This window comes from Theobroma umbraticum, unplaced genomic scaffold (genome assembly GCF_002168275.2).
Source record: "Theobroma umbraticum cultivar Fairchild unplaced genomic scaffold, ASM216827v3 scaffold_86.0, whole genome shotgun sequence".
Taxonomy (NCBI): domain Eukaryota; kingdom Viridiplantae; phylum Streptophyta; class Magnoliopsida; order Malvales; family Malvaceae; genus Theobroma; species Theobroma umbraticum.
In genome coordinates, this window is record NW_018397263.1 from 365383 (window position 1) to 391644 (window position 26262).

Here is a 26262-nt window from a genome sequence, read left to right on the forward strand (position 1 = left end):
GGCCCAACATTCCCTCACCAAAGGCCACGTTCCGTGGATCGAAAGACAGGGAGAAACGGTTTTTAGGCGGGAATGGCGTGAGAAGGGAAGGGAAAGAGGAGTACGCTGTTTTTTGGAGGAGCATACACGGATTCAAGGCCTTTGATTTATACAGGTAAAGAGAATGGGATGTTGCTAATGTGGTTGTCCCAAAATCAGTGTTAGTTGCTTCTCAGGTACTGGTTTTGAGAACTCTGAACTCTTTTGTGCTTAAATTTCATGGTTTGTTTTATCATCTATGGGTGTTCGGTGAAATTCCTGAAAGAAAATCATTGCTATTTTGTCGTATTCTGCATTTGGTTTTGAGGGGAGTTAAGCAGCAGGAAGGTAGAGCCTGTGACTGTGAGAATGCTTGAGTGCAAAAGTTGGTTTTGAATTATTTACTCAATACCCGAAATTACATGTTCATTTCTCATCACCCCCTTTCCAGGGTTGATTCTTTCTGTATCTATATACAAAATAAGAAACAAAAGGAAGAAAAATAAAATTAAAGGGTTTAAGGAGAAAATGAAGAAGAGGTGGAAGAAGAAGGAGATAGAGATGGGGAATCATAGCAGGTACAACTTGGGTCATGAATTGCCTTCGTCCTGGTTTTGTCAAGTTTGGAGCAAAACACACAATATTTCCCGCGGAATTCTCCATATTTGTCCTTGATTTCTTCGTCTTCATCGTCATTTTCTGTGTTGTCTTCCTCACTCTCTGCGTCATCTGGAGTTGTGTAAATCAGACCCACCTTTGGCAGGATTATTCCAAGGATTTTATCAACAGTGTTGTCGACCCACTTGCTTGCTCTCTTCCAAAAAATTAATGGTGCAACGACTGCTGCTGCTCCTACACCAAACCCCGCCCCAATGAATATGAACTCCCAATCAAATTCATCATTCTCATTCTTTTCTGCCACATCGGATTGTGAATTGTGGCCATTGTTGGCATTTTTGCAACTTTTTGTCAAAGGATAGCCACATAGTCCCTTATTCCCTTCATAGGACTCATTTTCGAATGTTAAAAATTGCTTTCCAGCTGGGATAGGTCCCTCCAGTTGGTTGTGTGAGAGGTTAAGGAATGCCAGGAAATTAAGGTTTACCAGCTGCGGAGGAATACTTCCATTCAGGTTGTTACTTGAGAGGTCCAAGGATTCCAGCTGTTGCAACTTTCCTAGAGATGGTGGGATTGCACCTGTGAGAGCATTGTGTGACAAGTTGAGAACATAGAGCGCTTTGAATTCTCCTATCACATCTGGTATTGGCCCTTCAAATTTGTTGAATGAAAGGTCAATGGAGGTGAAAAGAGTTAGGATCTTTACCAGCTCCATTGTTAGACCTTTGTTGGTAACTGTTATGCCGTCCACATAATACAATCCACTGAGTTGTAGAAACCCAAATTGAAGGTGTTTAACACTTAATTGGGTTTCATTGTCATCAATCATCATTGCCTCCCATGTTGCTAAGCATTGCTTTGGTAGTCTTCCAGTAAAACTATTGTGAGCAATGTCAACAATTTGAAGCTTTGACCAGGGAGCCTTACTTTCCAGACAACCAATTTTCCCATGAAACTCATTTGATCGCAAAACCAGAACCCGCAAAGTGGATATATTCTTCAAATGGCAAGGAAAAGAATCATTGATCTGATTGTTACCAAGGTCTAACACCTCCAGCTTTTTGCACCTAGAAAGGGATCTTGGAATCTTCCCTTTAAGTTCATTGCCATTGACATCTAGTGTTTGTATGGAACAATCACTTGGAAATAAATCAGGAATATTGCCATTGAGACTGTTGCTGCCAAGATTCAGAACCCCTAGAGATGTTGCCCATTGAATTAAACATTCTGGAATTGCACCAGTCAGATTGTTGTTGGACAAGTCAAGAACTTGCAGGTAACTAGCTTTACATATTGAATAAGGAATGACACCTGTAAGGCCATTGCTTGAGAGAGAAAAGAAAATAGTGTATGACAGGTTGCTACCAATGTTAGGTGGTAGAGAAGAAGTAAAATTATTTCTTGAATAATCCAGAAAGCTCGCGGATGGAGGCAGAGTTGGGATATTACCACTGAGATTGTTAGAATGCAGGTCAAGGACTGAGAGACTAGGCATTTGATAAGGCTTTTTCAGACTCTCTAGATGATTAAATGAAAGGTTCAGATACTGGAGAGAGCCACTGCCAACATTCCAAAGCCAATTGGGTACTTCACCAGAAATTTGGTTGTCTGAAAGATCCAGATAGGTTAGTTTTGATTGGTTTTTTAGATCAGGAAACACTTTCAGCCTGCAAGAAGCCAGTTCTAGTCTAGCAATCTTGGGGAAGGATGACAAGGTAGAATAGCTGCCAGTTGCATTGACAGACAGCTTGCTATGTGAAAGGTCAAGACGTGTGAGATTGCCAAGCTTCTGAATGTCTCCTAGCTGTATGGTGCCATTGAACCTGTTGGAAGAAAGTAACAGGATGTTTAGTCTGCTGAGATCAAAAACAGACTTGGGTATAGGCCCTTGCAGTTTATTGCTGCTGAGATCAAGAGTATCCAATAAAGATTGTGGCGCATTTGGAACGTCAAGAAATTTGCCGTCAAATTGATTGTTGGAAAGCATAACCTTCTTCAGTAACGGGAGTGCCAAAAGAGAGGAGGGAATATTCCCATGAAGAGAATTGTGACTTAAATCAATGTGAGTAAGATTTTGAAGGCCTTTCCAGTCAGATGATTGGATCTCACCAGTCAGATTATTATGAGAGAGGTCTATATATGCAAGATTTCTGGACACATCAAATAGTGGAATTTGACCAGCGAAGTTATTGAATGACAAGTCCAGAAAAACAAGCTGTTGGAGATTTGAGGTTGAGTTTAGAATTGCTCCACTGAAATGGCAATAGGAAAGGTCTAATCTTGTCAAGTTCACAAGGTTGCCTATAGACCGTGGTAATGACCCGGAAAAATTTGTTTTGCTCAGCACTAGGATCCGAAAAGAAGCATTATGATTGAATTCTGGCAAGGAACCCTCAAGTTTTTCATTTTCGGATATTTCAAGGGACTGTAGCATCCTTACCTGGAGTATCTCTTTTGGAAATAGTCCATGCAAGCCACACGAACTGAGCCGCAAGGAAGTCAAATTTGAAAGTTTAGCAAGGAATTTTGGAACCTCAGTCGACAAATTATTCTTATCCAAATGAATAACTGAGAGATTCTTCAAGTTTTGGAGGTGAGATTCAATTGGTCCAGAAAGATGACAGTTGGACATGCTCAGCACTTGCAATTTACTTAATGAAGCAGATATGGCCTGGCACCACTGTTTGCCCTGCTCTGATATCTTCACGCCATCAAGGTGCAGTTCTTCTAGCATACTCAGATTTTGAACAAGCATTCGTAGATTTGGGTTTTCAAGCTTCAATGAAACTTGTCCAGGGAAGTTTAGCGTAGATAAATCAAGAGTAACCAACCTTGTCATACCTGAAATCGCCTCAGGAATTTGACCTTGGAAGCCAGCATTTGACAAATTGAGGTAACTCAAATTTGCAAGCTCATTAAGTCTGGAAGGAATACTGGAGTTGAATCTGTTGTATGCCAAATTTAGACTCTGGAGATTCTCAAGACTGAAGAGGCTGCTTGAATTTTCAATCACACCGGAAATTGATTGGTTGCTCAAGTTTAGGGCGATAACCCGACCACCTGCATCACAGCTCACACCATCCCAAGAACAGCAATCCGTGGTTTGATTCCACTTCACCAACTTCACAGATAAAGTAGAATTGAGGCCATTTTTCAATCGGAGCAACAAATCTCGCTGATCGCTTTGACATTGGCCAGAAACCAAAACTACAGCGATGCTAAAGAAAACTGCTATGAACGAATTCAAGAAAAGCCATGAAAAGAGTGAAATCCTCATTCCTAACGGTAACCGGAGATATCCATGCAAGTAAGAATTATGAAGAAGATAGCAATGGGACTTGGTTGAGGAGGGTGCAGGCCCACAAACATGAGCTTTTGGCGTAACCTGTTCGAGTGGTGACTGACCAAACACTCACCCGATTTGGCACGGGAAGGCAACCCAAAATGTGGAATGGGGGAGACAGAAGAAAGAAGAGGAGAAGCAAGGGAGAGGCAGGCAATTTGGGTTGGTCAGCAAACAGAGAACCGTCAAAGGCAAACCGCGTAGCTCCGTGTGTTTGTTCTTCTAGTTGCAAGGCTTTTTGCATATCACTACACTCTGTACAAAGACGCGTTGTTTCTTGTCGGCTTTTCTTTAGTATGATTATTGGTTGAAGACTTTGTGAAGGGCTGCAGTTTCCTACTTTTCCAAGCTTTAGCCAACTTAGAAAAATCAAACCAAAGAATTGACTGGTGTTGATTTAAAGCTCCTAACCATCCTTGAATAAATTAATAGAAGACAAACCACATTTTAGAACATGGCTTTCTTTCTGCCCATTCTCTGTTGCCTTTTTCAACCAGTTCTGATTGCATGAAGTCATTGCCTACTAACTACAATGGAAGCTTACCAAGTCCTGTTTACAGTAATTAAACTTTGCCATCTCAATATTTCCATTTTTTTGCTTATTCCCAAAGTTTGAAAATGAAATAAATCATGACTTTTAACCTTGAAATTAAGTCATTTAACAGGGGTTTTGCCTTTTGTTCCTTTTCACATGGATGGGAATTTGTTTTCATATGATTGCTGTAGTCTTCTCATGAGGAATTGAGGATTTGGTTTTGTATATACTAGAGTGGTGCCCCGCTTCGCTTGAGTGTTGAATTTTTTATTAAAAATACTTTTAAATTACTTAATATTATAAATCATAATAATAATAATTAAAGAGAAATAATTTTAAATTTAAAGATATTATAAATAATACTTATAATGATAAATTAAAGCTAATTATTTTTTTAAAATATTTTCTCATCTCTTATTAAGTAAAATTTTTTATTTAAATAATTTTTTTTTGAAAACGGTTGATTTTTTATATCTTAATATATGCTAATGTTGATATATGTAATCATATTTTGTTAATTATATGATTCTAATAGTGAAATCAAATTCATATTGAGAAAAATAATATTTTAAAAGAAATTATTGATAAGCTATGTAATTGATACAATAAAATTATTAAAATAAAATAAATAATTTTTAAAGTCAAAATAAAATGAATATTAATTATACTTATTAATTTCTTTTAGTTTTAACAATGAAATTTTCTAAATGATCTTCAATTTTAATTAATTTTTTTTATTTTATGCCTTTATAATTATTTAAAATTAATCCACCTTGTGATCCCTATCATGTATTATTAAAAATTAAAAATTAAAAATTTATTTCACTTAAAACTTGGATAAAATCCCCAAATATTTTTTTATATTTTATTTTATAAAAAAAATATATTTCTCAATACACGGAAGTACTGTTAGCTTCAATTTTGAATGAACCAAAACCCCATCACTCAATGAGGGGAAAAACCCCTAATGAAGCTAAAGAAAAAAAAAATTCCCTGTTGACAACCCTAAATGCAACCGACCCCACAAAAAACATCCCAAAATTCTTATATTATGTTATATATATATATATATATATAGTGTTATATAGACTAATTCATGAGCATTCAATAATTAATGCTTTGGTCTTCAGTGGTTGCCGGCTAGTCTGAATTTAATCTTTTATTAATTCTATTTTGTAAAGAGGGGAAAGGGAAGTCAAAGGTCCTCAAGAAGAACAAAGAACTTAAATCAAATTACTATCATTTTCAGGCATCCACCATTTTTCCTTCTTGTTGGTGCTAGAAAAACTAACCAATTTGTTACTGTTTTTCAGGGCAATGGCCCCTGGCCTAACCACTTCTGTATTTTTTTGTTACAGCCAAGGAGCCAAATGCTGAAAGAAACAACTCAACTGATAGACAAGCAATCAATATGGATTTAACAAAAAGAGAGAGAAGGAGAGAAGGATTTTGTCAAAAACTCTTCACATGGAACGGATGCTGTAACGAATCATGATCATAAGCTTGAAGATGTTGACGTTTCTGGTGTAATTCGACAAAATCTGCATCACCCTCTGCTTTTTTAAAAGTCAGGGAAACGTTGGGAGTACCACTCACAATGTGAACTACCAAGTGGAAAACATTGACTAAGTCACAGGTCTCTGTTCCTTGTATTCTTTCTTGTTCTTCACTGCCAAATTTTGGGTCTTGATTCATCATGGATTTTGAGAATTTACTAACCTGGAACATGGGTTTTGTCCAAATTTAATAATTCAATATTTAAGACTTAAATCCGAATTTACTTTTAGGAAACAAAAAGAGTATATATAAATGCAATATTAGAATTTTTTTCCTTTAAATATGTAAATATTTAAAACCAAAACTTCTTTTTAAAAAATAAAACTTTAATTTTTTTAAAAGAATCCATATTATTATATAATTGTAATTATATAATACGAAATTTTGAATAGTAACTTATATTCTAAGTACTTCAATTGGAAAAAGTATGCAATCATTGAAAAAATTCATCAAAGTCAATTAAACTAGTTTATAGTGTAAACAAGAGCCGTCAGATGAACCATAATCAGAAATTACTTCATCCAAACCAAGAAGAAGAAAACAAAGGACAGCAAAGCATAACGTACAACAAAAGCAAACACGAAGAAATAAGTACAAAAGAAATGTTAAAATGGTCCCATGATAATAAATCATGATTAGCCACCATGAAAGAGCAGATCAAATGGTTCAGTAGGCAGAAATTTGTCGTGTTAAACGACTAAATTGTTTAAAGGTAGGGTACACTTTTTCCATGGATTCACACCAGATTGCAGACAATGGACAATGGGGAGACTTTTCTGCCCAAGTAGGCCCATCATCTACCCCACGTTTTCCAGGGCTCTGCTGGGATTGGGGACCTTCTCGAATCCATTTAAGCAAGTTTCACTGCCCGTTAGGTTTTGGATGTTACGGCCCCAACGGGTGTCCTTGACTTGAAGCTATCCTGCTCCAGAAGAAACCAGGTTCTGTCATCTCAATCTGTGCCGGATTGGAATGCTTTCCACTCAATGGATAAATATTTTTTTTTAATTTTGGATTTTACTGTTTATTAACAAAATTTTGATAATTTATACTAAATATAGTATTAACTGAGTAGCTGAGTATTGAGTTTCCATTGATTAGATGATTGTGGAACCAAGTTTTGGAGTGAAACTGACGTTTAAGACTAAAGGCAAAAACTGATCTTACAGGGATGTGCTGCTTTGTAGACCACGAATAGCAGAGGGAAAGCAACTGATGAAGATGAGGTTTGAAGCTTTGGCATGAAGGGAATTTATTAAGGTGTCATGATTATGGCACCAATTACTGCAATCTGCAAGACTTTGGATGATCAGAGGAGACTGCAAGAGTAAATTGCTAGCCTACCTACTACAAGTTTGGTTGAATGCTTGCCTTTTTTTCCTTTTGAGCTAAATGAGTTTGGTTGAAAGTCCATATCAAGAGTGGTAGTCCATATTCTAACCAGCTTTCCACGACTTGGCAGAACCCTGAAATAATTCTATAAACCTTTTGGCATTACATGGCAAAATTATTTACTTTACAGCCTTTCTATCTGTGCTTCAAGAGTTTTACACATTAGACAAGCACATCACTTTGTTAAAATAAATTTTTAATTTCTTACGGTTACTTATCTGATCAGTCTAGTGCATGATACGATAGGACGAACCCAGATTTTATTATGGTAAATCGTATCTAAATGCTTGTAAATCTGCGTGTTGCTTGCTGGAATAGATACCATATAGAAGCTGTTAGGAAAATTGCTCAAAAAACAATAAAATAAAATTTAGAAAAATCAAGCAAACAGAGAAACACAAAAATTTATGTGATTCGATCTCTTACTTACGTCTATAGAGTGAAACCATTCTTCTATTATTCAGAAATTAAAATATAATAAATTAACTTTTATGGTTTTTCAAATTAACCTAAGATCCCTTGCACACTTTTTATTAATAACCTCTCAAGAACACTTAATGAAACCACTTTAGCTCTACCTAGAGCAAAAGACAAAGTTACAAAGTGTCTCTTCTCTTGAGCTCTTAAAGCACTACTTATAATTTTAAAACCTAGAGATTCACTTTTATAAAATAAAAATTCAAAGTAGAATGTGATTATGACTTGATGTAGAGTAAGAAGTTTAAAATCATACAACTACTTAATATTGTACACAAACAAGAATCCTAATCAAATAAGATTTAAAATTCTAATCAACTTAAAACTCAACAAATCTCCACCTTTAAGTTGAATTCAAACTCCTTAAACCTCTTCAACCAGTCGCATCCAATTGCAACTTCTTAACTCCACTTACTTTCCAACACCTTTAACAACTTTCCAAGCATAAGACTTTCCAAACCATTGGCTTTTAAAATTACCATGACTACACATACCAAATCAAGTATGGTCCAACACTTGATTCCACATAATGGCCATGCACCTGTGTAGCCATAAAGTCAATGGGACTAATTTACTGACCTCAACGACTCTTCTAAATCACTAGTGGCAGGATTTTTCATCTTTTCACCATCGTCTATGCCATGAGAACCTTTCATCACTCGATAAATGAAATCTCACTTTAGTAGTTACCATGTCCTGTCCATTGTTCTCATCTCGTCGAGGCCTCACATTCTAGACGATACAAACCATTATGCAAATTACCTCTCATCAAGATCATGTGGTATTGTGTGACTTTTACCACTTCATTACAAGCAGAATATTCATACTCTTTGGAGTCTAACAAGTTTAATGATATTAAATTTTTACGCATCTTTGGAATATAGGCTACACCACCCAAAGAGCATACAACCACATCAAACATTTTGATTTTTATTAGTCAAGAACCCATGACTTTCATTATTGACTTATTGCCCAAAGTTAAATTCCCAGTTACACCTTCTTGAAATAAATCAAAACAATCATTTTGATAGCATACATAAGTGGCAAAAGCAGAATCTAAATACCAATCACAATTTGCATCCATATTTTTTAAGATTGCAAAGACATCACTTTCACCACCTTCGCCAACAAAAACATACTCACCTTTGTTCTAATTACTTTTATCACTTTTATCATCTTTTGTAGGACAATTTCTTTTAATATGTCCATACCTTTTGCATTGAAAGCACTAAACATTATTAGATTTAGACTTGCCACCCTTAGATCCCATGCCGATTGACTTCTTCCTACGAACCTCAATTACCAATGCCAAGCTATTTGAATCTTTACTCCCTTCCTTATGTTTCTTTCAGGCTTCACGAGACATTAACGTTGCTTATACTTGTTCTAACGTTATTGTATCCATCTCACATATCAAAAATTCCACAAATATCTCATAGGAGTCTGGGAGCGAAGTAAGGAACAATAGTGCCTTTTCCTTTTCCTCCACCTTCACATCAACCTTCTTCAACTGATTCATGATCGCTTTGAATTTGTTTATATGCTTTATGAGGTTTCCATTCCCCTTTATCTTTAAGTGAGACAATGTTTGCCTAAGCTGTAACTTGTTACAAAGATTTTTTACCAAGTAAATCTTTTCCAACTTTGCCCACAATATTGGAGCAAAATCTTCATCAATAACATGGTTAAACACATTATCTCCATATCAAGTCGAACAGTGCTCCCACATCTTTGCTCCAACTACCCATTCAACATTTTTCATGTCATTTAGTTGCTTTTTCTCTTTTCCTAGCAAAGGGAGCATCAAACCTTGCTACACAAAGAGATCTTTCATCTTTTTTGTCATTACGTGAAACTAGTTTTTCCATCAAACTTCTCAATTGAAAAATTCATAAAATTAGTAACTTTTGACATCCTTGTTGAATCTTGAATTTACAGAATCCAAAGCTGTGATACTAGTTTGTTATGAAAATTACCCCAAAAACAATAAAGATTAAACCCAATGAAATTAAACAATTAGAAAAACACAAGAATTTACGTGGTTCGACCACTTACCTACATTTATAGAGTGAAACTGTTCTTTTATTTATGAGAAATTAAAATATAATAAATTGACCTCTATGATTCTTTAAACTAACCCAAGGTCTTTGTACACCTTTGCTTAATAACTTCCCAAGAACACTCACTTAAATCACTCTAGCTCTAATTAGAACAAAAGACAAAATTATAAGATGTCCCTTCTCTAGAGCTCTCAAAGCACTACTTGCAATTTCAAAGTTGAGAGATTTACTTTTATAAAATAAAAGTCTAAAGTAGAATGTGACTAAGATTTAATGTGAAATAAGAAGTTTAAAACTATACAATTATTTAATATTGTGTACAAATAAAAATCTTAATTAAAGAAAATCTAAAATTTAATCAATCTAAAACTCAATAGAAGCACATTAATATCAAGTCATGACATTGTTTTAATATATCGGGAAAGATGCATTCGTGCACACTTAAACAAATAGAGCAGCAGAAAACAAAATTATTAAGGATGCTTTACTTTTTACTATTTTAACTTTCCAAGTCATATTATTCTATCACGAATGTACACATATTTTCATAAAAGCAAAGGCATTAACGGATGGTAAGATCAAAATAGAAATTTTACGAATTTGACAATTTTTAATTAGCCTGTAACTTTCATTACACTATTTTTTCATGTTCTTTTCCTTTTTTCCTTTACCTACTATGTGTATTAAGGGTATCAAGGTTTTTTTGGATCAAATCTTATCCCGATAAAATGTTCAAATAATGAGAGAGAAAGCTGTTATAAGTTGGTGAAGCACATCAATAGTTATCTCTGGCATAACTCCATGGGGTTGGGAAGCCCATGATCGTGAGAACCTAATTTAATTTAGAGGATGTTTCCCATTTCTCAATGGCAGTAATGCATACTCGGTGCCATACCCTTTTCACTGGTTTTGCTTACTTTTGATAACAAAAGAGGAAATGCAATCTTTTGAAGAAAATTAACTCACTCTATATATCTTGAGAAGAAAGAAAGGTCTGCAAATCTCCTATCGGATATTTGCACTTCCACTTCTCCAAATCCAAGGCAAAACAATAAATTGTGAAAATTGATTGCCACCAACCGCTGGAAATTAACTTCATGAGGAGGAAACAGAGAGATGGGGAGCCGATTCATCAGATGCACAAGGCAGAGATCGGAGAATATGGCGAAGAAACAACAGGTTATGGTTTCTGCAGCATGGGGTGTCAATGCCAGCTTCCAATCGCTTTCTGCCCTTCTCATTGCCATTGTAGTCGTTGACGCTATCTATCTGAGACAAAGAAATGAACAACTTTTCGAGTACGAGATATACATGAAAGTTTTGGTGGCAGCTTGACGTCAAGGTGCAATTTATTTTCAGGGAAATGGGTATATGATAATGAATCTTACCCTCTATACAAAGAGAGAGAATGCACATTTATGTCTAATCAGTTAGCTTGTGAGAAGTTCGGGAGAAAGGACCTTAACTATCAGTTCCGGAGATGGCAACCTCACCGGTGTGACCACCCGAGGTTTCTTTCATTCTCTTTTGTTAATTTTCTATTCCATATCATATAAAAACAGGGATGATGATGGTTTTAAGATTGCATTTGGCAATGTTTTTGAGTTTTGTGGAATGTTTCCTTGTTTTATGTTAATAAGGCTACATGTTACAGCATTGCTAGGGCCTCTTAGGAATAAGAGGCTTGTTTTCATCGGGGAATTGCTCAACAGAAACCAATGGGTTTTCATGGTCTGTCTGGTGGATTCAGCCATCCCTCCAGCCTTCATGCATAACAATGGCTTAACAAACATTTTCAAGGCCGTTGTGAGTACTCTCTAATATTTCAAAAAGATTTTGCAGTTGAATATACCAACAAAGTGTTTCTTTTTCTTTTTTAATCTCATTGGCTGTGTCATTTTTGCTACAGTGGCTACAATTTTACTAATTCATGTTATTAAAGAATATAATGCAACAATCGAATTCTACTGGTCTCCATTGCTGGTGGAATCCAACTCGAAAAATCCAGTGAACCATCGGGTACCAGATCGAATTGTCAGAGTCTAGGCGATTGAAAAGCATGCTAGGCATTGGACAGATGCAGATATTCTCATTTTCAATACCTATCCTTGCTGAAGAAGACGCCAAATGAGGGTCTTGTAAGTACATTTTCCAACTTATAATTAATCAAAACCAAAAGATTAATTCGATGTGGGTCTGATATTATTAGGTGGGGATTTTTCAGCCATGAAGATGGGATTTATAAAGCAGTCATGTCACCAAGAGTGTACGAGATGTCCATGTCAGTGGTTGGAGGTTCACCTCAATAGTAACACGTAGCATGTCACCAACCTGTTATTTCTTCGCCAGTTTATAGTACTATAAACTATATCTCCATAGTACTATAAACTTTCCTATGTACAAATCTTCTCGAATTTCCTAAAAAAAAGTTAATTCTTTGTAAGAAAAGATTTTTTTTTGAAAGTAATTTCTTTGATCAAAATTAAGAGTCACGTACTAATTCATTGATTAGTGTACTATCTTTTTATTTAAAAAGTAAAAAAAAAAATAAAGACAGGGAGCCCATGTAAAAACAGAATCTGGCTTAAGGTAAGGCCAGGAAACAAAACTGGCTGCAAAAAAATGCCAGTGAAAACGTGACCTGATGCTTCATGATTGTCTGCCATTTCACTCGAGGGCTATCGAGATCCTGGACCCTGAACTGGCATCGTTAACAAAACATCCTAGGAATAGATGCGAAGGAGATCACCCACTCCTTCAACCCCATCTTTCGCAAGGTTGTCTGCCATTTCGTTGTCAGATCTCATAATGTGTCTCTCTTGCCACCCCGGTAACTTTGATCTCAAAGCCTTGATCTGCAACACAATGTTCCTCAACCTCCATGGAGCAACAGCAGGATCAGCTACCCCTTGACCTCATTCATGGAGTCGCTTTCAATGATGACGCCATAATTCGATGCCTAGGAAGAAGCTGCATACTAGCATCATGGCCTCTCGGATGGCCAACACTTCAGCTAGATTAGCATTGCCCCACTCTGTTGACTTGGAGAAGATCATCTCGACTGCCCCAGAATTATCTACAAATAACTTTGATGTATCACTTCCTATATCATTATCTGAGCTCTTTATCATCTACATTGAGATGACACCACTCATTCATTAAAATGTTAAAAATTTTTATTTGGTATATTAGTTATTCTAGAGCTTTGTACCGTTAATAATATTAATAAACTCATTAATTTTTTTTATAATTTTACAAAAAATAGTCAAAAACTCCAAATCAAAGTAAATTTATAAAAAAATAATTTATATATTAATATTTAAATATTACATAAAAAGATAAAAAAAAATTTTATAATTTAAGATTTTATAAAAAAAAATCAAAATCTAAACTACTCCTTTTTTTAAAAACTTACCTTGTATAATTTTTTTTATTATTATTTTAATTATAACACCACTCTGAAAATTTTTTTGAATCCACTTGAATTGTGTGCGAATGTGCACACGAATCTCGATATTGACAATTGGATCCATGTTTGCAGAAATTTGTTCGAAAATGGAATGGATGGTAAAGATGCTCCAAGTGTGTGTGCAAAGGCACAGCTAAGTTCGTTGTAGTTTGGCATTGTGCACCCTTTTCTGGAGCAAAAGATGTGAGATAACCTTTCAATTTATGTGACTTTTCAATAATCACAAAACATAACATTTTATTGGTAACTTTTCATATGAAGAGATAAGGTTTTGAAAATACACCAATAATTACAAATTTGGTTGAATGTTTATCTTTCTTTGGATAATGAAGTTTGGTAAGAGATAAGTTTATGAAAATACACCAATAATTGCAAGTTTGATTGAAAGTTGATCTTTCTTTGGATAATTAAGTTTGGTTAAATGCCCATATTAAGAGTAGCAGTCCATTTTCTAATCAGCTTTCCACGACTTGACAGAACCCTGAAATAATTCCATAGACCTTTTGTTACTGACTTTATAGTCTTTCTTGCTATGCTCAAGATTTTACATGTTAAAGGGACACATCACTTTGTTAAAATGAATTCTTAATTTCTTGCAATTACATCATAGAAAGCTGATTTTCCACGGGGACCATGGGAACGACTTGACCTGATTGGTCTACTGAATGGCATGATAGGACGAATCCATATTTTATTATGGCAAATCATATCTAAATGCTATCCAAAAAGATGCATTCGGGCATTCCTTACACTGAAACAAGCAGAGCTACCGGAAACAAAATTAGTCAAGTTGTTTGACTCTTGCACTGCAGCTTTATTGGATGAATTAACGACAAAAGAAGTTAGATTAGGATCCTAAGTACCAATTTATGTTGTGCTGTGACTCAACTTTTCCTTAGTAAAGATGCTTTCCTGCATTTGCTTTTCTTCTCATTGATGCAAGCAGAACAAAGTAATAAAATCACTCCACGAGAATTACACTACCACTCCAACATCAAGTTGACGAAAAATCTACATTATGAAATGCTACTAAGAAGTTTTAAACAAAAGTTTCATCTTCTGATTCAAGGCAATTTCAATACAATTTATTTCGAATTTGACCGAGGCAAAACAATTATGGTGCGTGGTCCAATCGAAGTGCTTGGAGTCAACAATCATTTTTATTATTTGGTAAACCTCCAACCAAGATAGGAACATGTGAAATTGAATTATGATCAAGTTGGCTTGTTAAATTATCCACATCAAAAGTATCATTGACTTTGGTTTTTTTATTATTTTTCTTTCACTGATTGCCAGCTAATCTTAATTTAATCTTTTGATAATTATGTTTTGTAAAGAGGGGAAACGGGCTATTTTGCTTTTTGAAAGTGAGGAAAATGGTTTTTAAAAGTGAGGAAAATGTTGAAAATTCCACTCACAATGTGAACTATAAGGTTGACGAAATCACAAGACTCTGGTCCTTGAATTCTTGTTCATCACTGCCAAATTTTGGGTCATTACTAACCCGGAACATAGATTTTGTCCAAACTCAATCCTTCAATGTTTAAGACTTAAATCCAAATTTGCTTCCAGGAAAGAACAAAGGTAGATAATAATGCTTTATTAGAATATTTTTTGTAAATATTCAAAACTTTAAAACCAGAACTTCCTTTTAAAGGATAGAACTTTAAATTTTTTGAAAGAATCGATATCATTATATAATTGTAATTACATAGTACAAACTTTTGATTTGTAACAATTAATTATATGTTTAATTCTAATTATTTATAAGTACGATTCTATATATATATATATATATATATATATTGAAAAGCTTGTGGATTGTCATTCAAAACCGCAGCCATTGTGCCATTTAAAGTCTCTAGTCAAGAGGAGCAGGAGACTTCTGATGGCATCTGGAACTGGCTAACCGGTAGCGCACTGGAACTGGCTTCTCATCGATGCAAGCAGAACCAAGTAATAAAATCACTCCAGTAGAGTCACTCTACAACTCCAATACTTTCCCTTCTGAATCTATCAGCCATTCTTCCTATATTAAGTTGAGGGAATATATATTATGATTACTACTAAGAACTTTTAAGCAAAAGTTTCCTTTCTGATTCTAGTAATTTGAATCAATTTACCTCAGATTTAACGTAAGGAAAACAATGTCAATGTTTCACAGAGGGGAGCTTGAGTTCTGGTGCCTGGCCAATCTAAGCGGTTGAGTCAGTAATCATCTTTATTATTTCGTAACTTTCAATCTAGATAGGAACGTGTGAAATTGATTATGATTAGGCATGTGTTAAATAAATTTTTTGCTTCTACCACAAGTATCATTCTGGGTAAATTGTCTGATCAGCTAGGGAAGTGAAAGCATTTTTTATTTGCCTAAAACTGAAAGAATGGTAGCTTAGTTTCAAGCACAACGTGAATAGAACCCTCCTTTTCATTTTTTGCTTTTGGGATATAATTTAATTTGTTTTTACTCAAAGAGCTAGGATAACCTGTTACAGGACTGAAAAAAAAAGGTTGGAAAGAAAGCCAAAAATCTTTTCACTTATTCCTTGCTCCTTTTCATTGTTGCTGGAGCCTCCTTCCCTGACTCCGATCAGCTGTCCTTCCATGATTTCTGTTTTTGAGAACCAGCCGAGGGAAAAGCCTAAAAAGAGCACGATCAATGTGCTTTAATAACCATATCCTCCATCTCTTCCAAAAGATGAGAATGCAATGACAATTCCTAAACCAAAGAAAAACCCTGTCTCAACATTCAAACAGATTCCAATCGATATGGCTCCCAGTCCCAGAATCTGAAGGGCTATCTTTAAAAGTTGGTGAGGATTGACATTTTACCTCTAAAGGAGGCCCACATAATCCCCCATTGTTTTCAAATGAAGCATTTGAATCAGGCATCGAGGAATTGGTCCATTCAAGGAATTATTTGACAGATCAAGTACTTGAGGAATTGTGGTGCTCATGGTGCGATGATTGGAATATCTCTACCTACATGCCAAATACTGCTATCACGTTTTTTAAGACATGAAACTCTCTACACGTAAGTATTTTTAAAACGAAAGTGTGGAGAATGTCATTTTTTATCATCACTTGGTCCATTTGGCTTTATAGAAATGAAATGATCTTTGATGGAAAACCTTGGGATCTTGCAAATGCGATGGAAATCATCAAATTGAGGTTGGCATGTTGGGTCAAATCCAAATGGCCTGATACTAATGCATCCATCACTGACATTGTTAATGACCCATCCTTTGCTGTGGCCCCCATTTCAAGGAAGGGAAATAAACCTAAGGTTCAATGGGAGTGTCCTCCTGAAGGTTGGTTCAAGTTCAACATAGACGGAGCAGCTAGAGGTTGTCCAGAGCCTCTTGGAATTGGAGGAATTCTACGGGATGATAATGACACTGTTAAGCTTGTTTTTTCCAAGAAAGCTGGAGGGGTGATGCTACCTAGCTGAAGTTCTGACAGTCAGAGAGGCTGTGATTCTATTTGCAGCCTCTTCTGGGCGAATTCTAAAGCATCATCATCGATTTGACTCCAAAAACATTGGTGTTTTGGGTATCCGAACCTAGTACAACCCATGGCGACTGCGACAACTTATTCTTCAAATTTGCTCAATCAAAAACAGAGTGGCTAGTGGCTAGCAGATTAGGCACATCTCAAGGTCATATAATGAGGCTGCAGACAACTTTGCTAAATCAGGGTTGATGAATATTATCTTCTAAGTCTTTATCCTTAACTGTTTGGATAGTGCTTCTCTTTGTCTACTACTTTTTGTTGCTGGGTTTAATGCATGCCTCTATGACAGAGCGCTTTCTTGGGCTACTATGCTCTGAAAAAGTCTACGACCTGCAGGAGGATGAAAGACTCACAGTGGTTATGTTCCCCTCTCTTACTATTCCCTCTACCTCTTTTTGCTTTAGGCCTGGTTGTGGCTTTTTGCCTGTTTTTTTGCTGTTAAATCTCTTGTACAGGACTTAGTTTTTGTTGGCCAATTTTTATACGTTAGCTCTAAAGAAGGATCCTGGTCTGATTTTGCTAGGTTCCCTCTTCTTTTGTGTAAATGGGTTCCCCTTTGATATAAATACACCACATATTTAATCTTTAAAAAAAGTACTTGAAGTATAAATGTTGCATATTGATGTGGGGATACTTCCGTAAAAGTTACCTAAGGGAGAAAAAAAGAAGCAAATTGGGGTAGTCACCAATCTCAGGTGGTAAAACATAGCTAAAATTGTTGTTTGAGCAATCCAGATAGATGGCATATGGTGGAAAATTTGGGATTTGCCCTTATAGCTGGTTGCCATGAAAGTCAACAACACTCAAACACGAAGGTATGTGCAAAGGTCTTTCAAGTTCTACAAGAAAGTTCAGAGAAAGATTCAATTGATAAAGATCTTTGCTTTGCCAAATCCAATTGGGTATTTCCCCATGAATCTGGTTGTTTGAAAGGTCTAGGTGGGCTAACATGGATTGGTTTTACAAGAAATCAGGGAATTTTGTTATTTTGCAAGAAGCCAACTCCAATATGGTGTGTTGGAGAAGGAAGGCAGCAAAGCACTTGAGTCAACAGAGAAGTTGTTACATGAAAGATCAAGAATTTCAAGATTCCGCAGTTTCTGAAAGGCAGTCAAAGGTATCAAGCCATTGAAGTTGTTCCAAGAAAGTGATAGGATCGTGAGACTTTCGATTTCAAATACTAACATAGGAAATGGCCCTTGCCCCTTGAAACTTACTGCGACTTAGATCAATGGTGTAAAGTACTGAAGAAATCCGTCGTTGACCTGACTAAATCCAGCAGTGAATGATGTTTTGAAAGTGGATTTCCTTCAAAGATGGATTCCGAAACAAGTTGTGGAGACAGTTGCAATGAAGAGTTGTTATGTAAGTCAAGTCTTACAAGAATCACTAGGCTTGACCAGTTAGTGGAAAGAATAGAGCCAGTTAACTGATTGTGAGCGAGGTTTAGTTCTGTAAGGTTTCTTAGTGAGGTGAATGACGGAATTGGACCAGAGAAATTATTCCAAGAAAAATCCAAATATATCAGTTGTCTAAGTTTCTCATTGTTTCAGGTATTGGCCAATTGAAGTTGCATTACTCAATCTATTCTTGTCATTGTCCAATGTTAACAATAGATTCTGGTAATTCCTGGCCCCAAAATATTGTGTCGCTAAGCAGCAGTGTTTATAGAGAAGCATCCAGAGGAGACTTTTGGAAAGAACCTTCAAGTAAGAAGTTGTATGACAAGTCAAGAGTCGGTAATGTGGGTACCTGGAGGATTTCTTCTGGTAGTCTTCCACTCAAGCCAGTGGCACTAAGATGCAAGGAAGTAAAATTCTGGAATTCTGCCAAGAACTTCGGAAATGGAGCGGACAAATTGTTTTGGTCCAAACTAATTTTGAGAGAGACTTAAACTTGGCAAGGGAAGGATCAATAGGTCCTGAAAGAGAACAGCAGGACATGCTCAACAATTGCAGATTAGGCAGAAAAGATGTAAAGCCTGGCTCCACTCATTTCCATTGGCTGGTATATTTACGCCATCAAGATAGAGATTTTTCAGCCTTGAGAGGTTTTGAACAAGCATCACTAGATTCGGCTTCTGAAGTTCCAATAATGCTGGAACAATCCATTCTGTAGATAAATCAAGAGTAACCAACCTTGTCATTGGTGAAATCGCCACAGGTATTTGACCTTTGAAGCCAGCATTTGACAAATTGAGGTAACTCAAATTTGCAAGCTTATCAAGCCTGGAAGGAATACTGGAGCTGAATCTGTTATATGACAAATTTACGCTCCGGAATTGTGAAGACTGAAGACGCTGCTTGAATTGTAATCACACCGGAAATTGATTGGTTGCTCAAGTTTAGGTCGATAACCCGACCTCCTGAATCGCAGCTTACACCATCCCAGGAACAGCAATCCGTGCTTTGATTCCACTTCACCAACTTCATTGATAAAGTTGGATTGAGGCTATTTTTCAATGCGGGCAGCAATTCCTTCTGATCACTTTGACAATATTGGCCAGAAACCGAAACTGCGTTAATGCTAAAGAAAATTGCCAGAAATGAAATGAAGAAGAGCCATGAAACGAGTGAAATCCTCATTTATGAGCCAAACTGGAGTCACAGATTGCTACGCGACCGGAGTATGCTGCCGTGTTGTTGGTAACAGTATACCAAAATCCGTCGATGAGAAAGCCACAGAGTACGAAGAATACGGTAAGTCTGTTATGGAAGAAAATCCAGTTACAAACAACTCCTCCAATTTCTGGCCCAACATATCCAGCTTTGGTTACTAGCAGAACCAAGTAATAAATCATTCCGCGAGAATTACTCCAGCACTCCAATCGGATCCTTACGAAATCTATCAATCCTTCCTTTATCAAGTTGACAAAAAATCTTTCCTATGAATTACTACTAAAATAGTTTAATCAAAAGTTTCGTCTTCAGATTTTGGGTGCTTCGAATACAACTTACTTTGGATTTGATTTAAGCCAAAACCATGTCAATTTTTCACGGAAGAGGGAGCTGAGGTTCTGCTGCATGGTCAATCTAAGCGGTTGGAGTCTGTAATCATTTTTACTATTTGGTAAACTTCCAATAAAGATAGGAACAACATATAAATTTTGGAATATTTTTCAAAAAAATCTATAAATTATTTTTAAAAAATTTAAATAAGTTTTTATACTTTAATTAAGTTTAACCAAATTTTTATATTTTTATTTTAAACCAAATTTATCTTTATATTTTTATTTTGAATCAAATAAATTTTTATGATTAATTATTGACTTAATTAAAATATCATTTATAATTTTATATTACATAGAATTGGCATGACATATTAACATATTATAATTGATGATGATGTAATATGTTAATTTAATATAATAACATGACCATATAACATTTTTTACTCTCTACATTAACATCATGTAATTGCCATATAGATATAAAATGATAAATGATATTTTAACTAATTATAATTAATTAATCATTAATCATAAAGATTTATTTGACTTAAAATAAAAATATAAAAACTTAATTAAAAACAATAAAAGAGTAAATATTTATTTAAATTTTTTAAAATAATTTAAAAGCTTATTTAAGCATTATGCCATAAACTTTTTGCTTCTATGACAAATATCATTCTACATAAATATCCTAATGAGCCTTCTGATATTAATGTTATCATGCAAGGATGATCATTAAGATAAATTAAAGGATTTTTTTTTTGCTTAAAACTGAAAGAATGTTAGCCTAGTTTCAAACCCAATGTGAAGAGGACGCTACATTTCATTTTTGTATTTTTGGGATGATTTAATTTGTTTTTATTCAAAGCAATCAGGATAAACCTGTTGAAAGGAACAAAAACAAAAGGTGGAAAGAGAAGCAGCAAAAACTGCTTACCATTGAAACAAAAACCAAAAACAGGAAAATAGAACATAGGAACTAGCTAAAAATCTTTTCATTGATTCCCTGCTTTGCTAGAGCCTCCTCCCCTGACTCCGGTGAGCTCTCCTTCCATGATTTCTGTTTTTGAGAACCAGCCGAGGGAAAAGCCTGAGAAGAGCACGATCTATGTGCTTATAATACCATATTCTCCATCTCTTCCAGAAGATAAGAGGTGCAATGACAATTCCTAACCCAAAGAAAAATCCTACCTCAGCACTTATAATGTCCCAGTCGATTTGACACCCAGAATCAGAATCAGATTGTGAATCTTGGCCATTGCTGGCGTCTTTGCAACTCTTCGTCAAAGGATACCCACATAGTCCTTTATTCCCTTCGTAGGACTCATTTCCGAATGTTGCAAATTGCTTTGCAGCTGGGATACTTCCCTCCAGTTGGTTGTGTGAGACATCAAGGACTGCAAGGAAATTTAGGTCTACCAGCTGTTGAGGAATACTGCCACTCAGGTTATTTCTTGAGAGGTCCAAGGATTCCAGCTGATGCAACTTTCCAAGAGATGGTGGGATTGCGCCTGTGAGAGCATTGTGCGACAAGTTGAGAACATAGAGCGCTTTGAATTCTCCCATCTCATCTGGTATTGGCCCTTCAAATTTGTTGCATGAAAAGTCAATGGAGTTGAAAGCAGTTGGGATCTTTTCCAGCTTCATATTTAGACCTTTGTTGGTAACTGTTACGCCGTCCAGATAATAAAGTACACTGAGTTGTAGAACCTCAAATTGAATGTGTTTAACACTTAATTGGGCTCCATAGTCATCAACCATCATTGCCTTCCATGTTGTGAACAATTGCTTCGGTAGTCTTCCACTAAAACTATTGTGAGCAATGTCAACGATTTGAAGCTTCGGCCAGGGGGCCTTACTTCCTAGACAACCAATTTTCCCATAAAATTCATTTGATCGCAAAACCAGAACCCGCAAAGTGGATATACTCTGCAAATGGCAAGGAAAGGAATCATTGATCTGATTGTTACCAAGGTCTAACACCTCCAGCTTTTCGCACCTAGAAAGGGATATTGGAATCTTCCCTTTAAGCTCATTGCCATTGACATCTAGTGTTTGTATGGAACAATGTCTTGGAAATGCATCAGGAATATTGCCATTGAGACTGTTGCCCCCAAGATTCAGTACCCCTAGAGATGCTTCCCTTGCAATTAAACAATTTGGTATTCTACCATTCAGATTGTTGTTGGACAAGTCAAGAACTTGTAGGTAAACAGCATCACATATTGAATCAGGAATGAAACCTGTAAGGCCATTGCTTGAGAGATAAAAGAAAATAGTGTATGACAGGTTGCTGCCAATGTTAGGTGGTAAAGATGAAGTAAAATTATTTCTTGAATAATCCAGATAGATTGCAGATGCAGGCGGAGTTGGGATATTGCCACTGAGATTGTTAGAATGCAGGTCAAGGAGATAGAGAGGAGGCATTTGATAAGGTTTTTGCAAACCCACTAGCAGATTAAATGAAAGGTTCAGATGCCGGAGAAAGCCATCGCCAACATTCCAAATCCAATTTGGTACTTCACCTGAAATTTGGTTGTCTGAAAGATCCAGATAGGTTAGTCTTGATTGGTTCTTTAGATCAGGAAACACTTTCAGTCTGCAAGAAGCCAGTGCTAATCTACTAATTTTGGGGAAGGACGACAAGGTAGAATAGCTGCCAGTTGCATTGACAGACAGGTTGTTATGTGAAAGGTCAAGATGTAAGAGGTTGACAAGCTTCTGAATGTCTCCCAGCCATATAGTGCCATTAAACTTGTTGGAAGAAAGCAACAGGATGTGAAGTCCACTGAGTTCAAAAACAGACATGGGTATAGGCCCTAGCAGTTGATTGCTACTGAGATCAAGAGTATCCAATAAAGATTGTCGCACATTTGGAAAGCTAGGAACTTCACCGTCAAATTGATTGTTGGAAAGCATGACCTTCTTCAGCAACGGGAGTGCCAAAAGAGAGGAGGGAATATTCCCATGAAGTGAATTGTGACTTAAATCAATATAAGTAAGATTTTGAAGGCTTCCCCAGTTGTATGATTGGATCTGAGCAGTCAGTTTATTGTGAGAGAGGTCTATATTGGCAAGATTTTTGGACATAGTCAATGGTGGAATATGGCCAGTGAAGTTATTGAATGACAAGTCCAAATAAACAAGCTGTTGGAGATTTGGGATCGAATGCAGAATTGCTCCACTGAAATTGCAGAAGGAAAGGTCTAATCTTGTCAAGCTCACAAGATTGCCTATGGACAGTGGTAATGATCCAGAAAACTTTGTTTTGCTAAGCACTAGGATCCGAAGAGAACCATTATGAGGGAATTCTGGCAAGAAACCCTGAAGGTTTTCATTTTCGGATATGTCAAGAGACTGTAGCGTTCTTACCTGGAGTATCTCTTTTGGAAATAGTCCATGCAAGCCGCACGAACTGAGCCCCAAGGAAGTCAAATTTGAAAGCTTAGCAAGGAATGTTGGAACCATAGCAGACAAATTGTTCTTGTCCAAATGAATAACAGAGAGATTCTTCAAGTTTTGAAGCTGAGGTTCAATTGGTCCAGAAAGATAACAGTTAGAAATGCTCAACACCTGCAATTTACTTAATGAAGCAGATATGGCCTGGCACCACTCTTTTCCCTGCGCTGATATGTTCACGCCATCAAGGTACAGTTCTTCTAGCATAGTGAGACTTTGGACGAGCATTCGTAGATTTGGGCTTTCAAGCTTCAGTGAAACTTGTCCAAGGAAGTTTAGCGTAGATAAATCAAGAGTAACCAACCTTGTCATTCGTGAAATCGCCAGAGGTATTTGACCTTTGAAGCCAGCATTTGACAAATTTAGGTAACTCAAATTTGCAAGCTCATCAAACGTAGAAGGAATAGTGGAGTTGAATCTGTTAAATGCCAAATTTAGACTCTGGAGATACTGAAGACTGAAGAGGCTGCTTGAATTGTCAATCACACCGGAGATTGATTGGTTGCTCAAGTTTAGCTCGATAACACGACCACCTACATCGCAGCTTACACCATCCCAAGAACAGCAATCCGTGCTTTGATTCCACCTCACCAGCTTCACGGATAAAGTAGAATTGAGGTCGTTTTTCAATCCGAGCAGCAACTCTTGCTGATCGCTTTGACATTGGCCAGAAACCGAAACTGCGTTAATGCTAAAGAAAATTGCTACAAATGAAATGAAGAAGAGCCATGAAACGAGTGAAATCCACATTTTGTGAGGGGGATGAAACACACGGGCCCTGCTGGAGAGTTACAGATTGCTGAACTATCAAGTTGGACGTACCGGATGTTCACAATAAAAAGGGAGCAAGAAAGCTGCATGGTAGAAGAGAATGCTGCCGTGCAGACGGAAACGGTAGACCAAAGAAAGTCGAAGGGAAAGCTGCAGTCTCTTACCAAGGAAAATCCTCGGTTGTTGTCGTGTAGAGCGTAATGGACGCAGCACGACCTGCACAGTCGCATTGCAGGAAGACTCAACCAGTCGATGGACATTGGAGAAGAAAATTGCAAACTTGTCAAGTTGACGCCCGTATCAAAAGCACCATTGACTTAATTAAATTATCTATATATCAAAAGTATCATTATTTATTAATTAATAGTTACTCTTTGTTATTAAGGTAAATATTTATTTAATTGACTGCTATTAACTTTATTAATTTTAAGTTAATAATTTAAATCTCACTAATTTTAAAAAACTATCAAACTTTTAATTTTGTTTTGCTGTAGGTTTCCAATTGTCTTGTGAGCTTGGAAATTCTGATATAATCAGTCAAGTGACAAGTCTTCGATATGAATGTTCACAGCAATTGCTTCCTTCTTCTCCTTTCTTTCTATGCTCATTAATGCTAGAAATTATTAGTGGTAGCTGGGGAGTCCGTATCAAACGTACTATTGGTTTTGGTTAAATTATCAATGTCAGAGGTGTCATGACTTTGGTTTTTCTTCACTATTTTTTTTTTTAAAAAAATTGATTCTTACTATCAAAAAATAAAAATTATAAATAAATCATTAAGTTAAATACTTCATTAAATATTATCAACTTTGCTTAATTTAAGTTAGACATTCAAATTTAAGAAATGCTTTTGATTGCCTTGTATTAAAATGTTTAGCATGCTTTATTTAGATGCAACAAAATTAGTGATTATATATATCAAGTGCAATATCCGTAAAATTCATATATATATATATATATATATATAATTCTTACTTTTTAAAAATAAATACTGTTTGTATTCTTAGTTATTTTTATTCAGAGTATAACATTTTTTTAACAACGAGAATATAAAATATTATACTAAAGAAATTATTTTTATTAATTCATTTGGGCCAGTTACAAAACAACTGGTCTAATTTCCGGCCCAATTAATCCATCATTCTTGAAATTGGATCTGGGTCAGTCAAATCAGGCCCTAGGGTTTATATATAACTGTGTAAAAGGGCGGACTCTCCCTCGCCGCCCCTTTGTCAGCCAGTGTTTCTCCAGCAACTAAAGGAAAAGGAGACTGCTTTTCGTCATTCCATCACCATGAGAGCCAAGGTAATTTCTAAAGGAAAAAGCATCAAGCTGAATGTTTTACGTCAATATGAGTTTTTGGTTGGTTTTTAATTTGTCATTTATTGGATGATTTTTGTTTTTCTAAACAGTGGAAGAAGAAGCGTATGAGAAGATTGAAGAGAAAGCGCAGAAAGATGAGGCAGAGATCCAAGTAGACAGGAGCAATCTCTCCCGTTCTACGGGGTTTCAGTGTCAGTGCAGTTTTAGGGTCTAGTCATCCTGTCATTTTTATTTCAGTTTCGAAGCTCTTTTTCGTTCTTTCTTTCTTTGTATCTGGGTCTTTCAAGTTGGCGTTAATCTGGCAGTGAGTGTTTCAGTTTTTTCAATTGTTGAGAACAGTTTGATCGATTCAATGAAATGGGTATTTGTTATTATTGTTGTTTTATTATGATGATTTATTTTGATTGGGAATGTTGATGCGTGGCAAATGCATGGAAATGGCTCCATGAAGCATTTCTCTGCCTGCCTCTGCTTTCTCATTTTTGCGGGTAACTGGACAGGAATATAATGATGAATACGGAACTTGAATTCAGATTGTGAGCCAGAGTTTGAATTATGTTTTGTTCTGATCAATTCATTTTCATTGGGAGTGTTGATAAATTGCAAATGCAAGGAGAATGTTTATGAATTCCAAATGCGTTTATGTGGCTCCGTGGGTCATTTCACTCTGCCTCTGCTCTCCTCATTCTTGCGGGTAAACTGGAGTGGAATGTGGAATCAATTCAGGTTCTTATCAGATGATATGAGAATTAAGGAAACATCAAATTCTTTGCTGTT

The 26262-nt window shown here is 36.1% G+C and overlaps 2 protein-coding genes, 1 long non-coding RNA gene and 2 pseudogenes across 3 annotated transcripts; 2 read left to right on the forward strand and 3 right to left on the reverse strand.

The window, feature by feature from the left end:
- Nucleotides 1–391: 391 nt before the first annotated feature.
- LOC110420369 (receptor-like protein 7) lies at nucleotides 392–4299 on the reverse strand. Its single transcript, XM_021433654.2, has one exon. The coding sequence runs from the start codon at nucleotides 3911–3913 to the stop codon at nucleotides 536–538; it is 3378 nt and encodes a 1125-aa protein (XP_021289329.1). The 5' UTR covers nucleotides 3914–4299; the 3' UTR covers nucleotides 392–535.
- A 6862-nt stretch (nucleotides 4300–11161) lies between these two features.
- Nucleotides 11162–12962, forward strand: LOC110420703 (protein trichome birefringence-like 34; annotated as a pseudogene).
- Nucleotides 12963–16025: 3063 nt separating this feature from the next.
- On the reverse strand, nucleotides 16026–19645 carry LOC110420642 (receptor-like protein 6; annotated as a pseudogene).
- Nucleotides 19646–20943: 1298 nt separating this feature from the next.
- LOC110420774 (receptor-like protein 7) lies at nucleotides 20944–24407 on the reverse strand. The gene has a single exon (XM_021434142.1). The coding sequence runs from the start codon at nucleotides 24139–24141 to the stop codon at nucleotides 20947–20949; it is 3195 nt and encodes a 1064-aa protein (XP_021289817.1). The 5' UTR covers nucleotides 24142–24407; the 3' UTR covers nucleotides 20944–20946.
- A 972-nt stretch (nucleotides 24408–25379) lies between these two features.
- LOC110420781 (uncharacterized) lies at nucleotides 25380–25859 on the forward strand. The gene is made up of 2 exons (XR_002445565.2): nucleotides 25380–25467; nucleotides 25575–25859. It is a non-coding gene; the product is annotated as an uncharacterized LOC110420781 (long non-coding RNA).
- The last annotated feature ends 403 nt before the right edge of the window (nucleotides 25860–26262 follow it).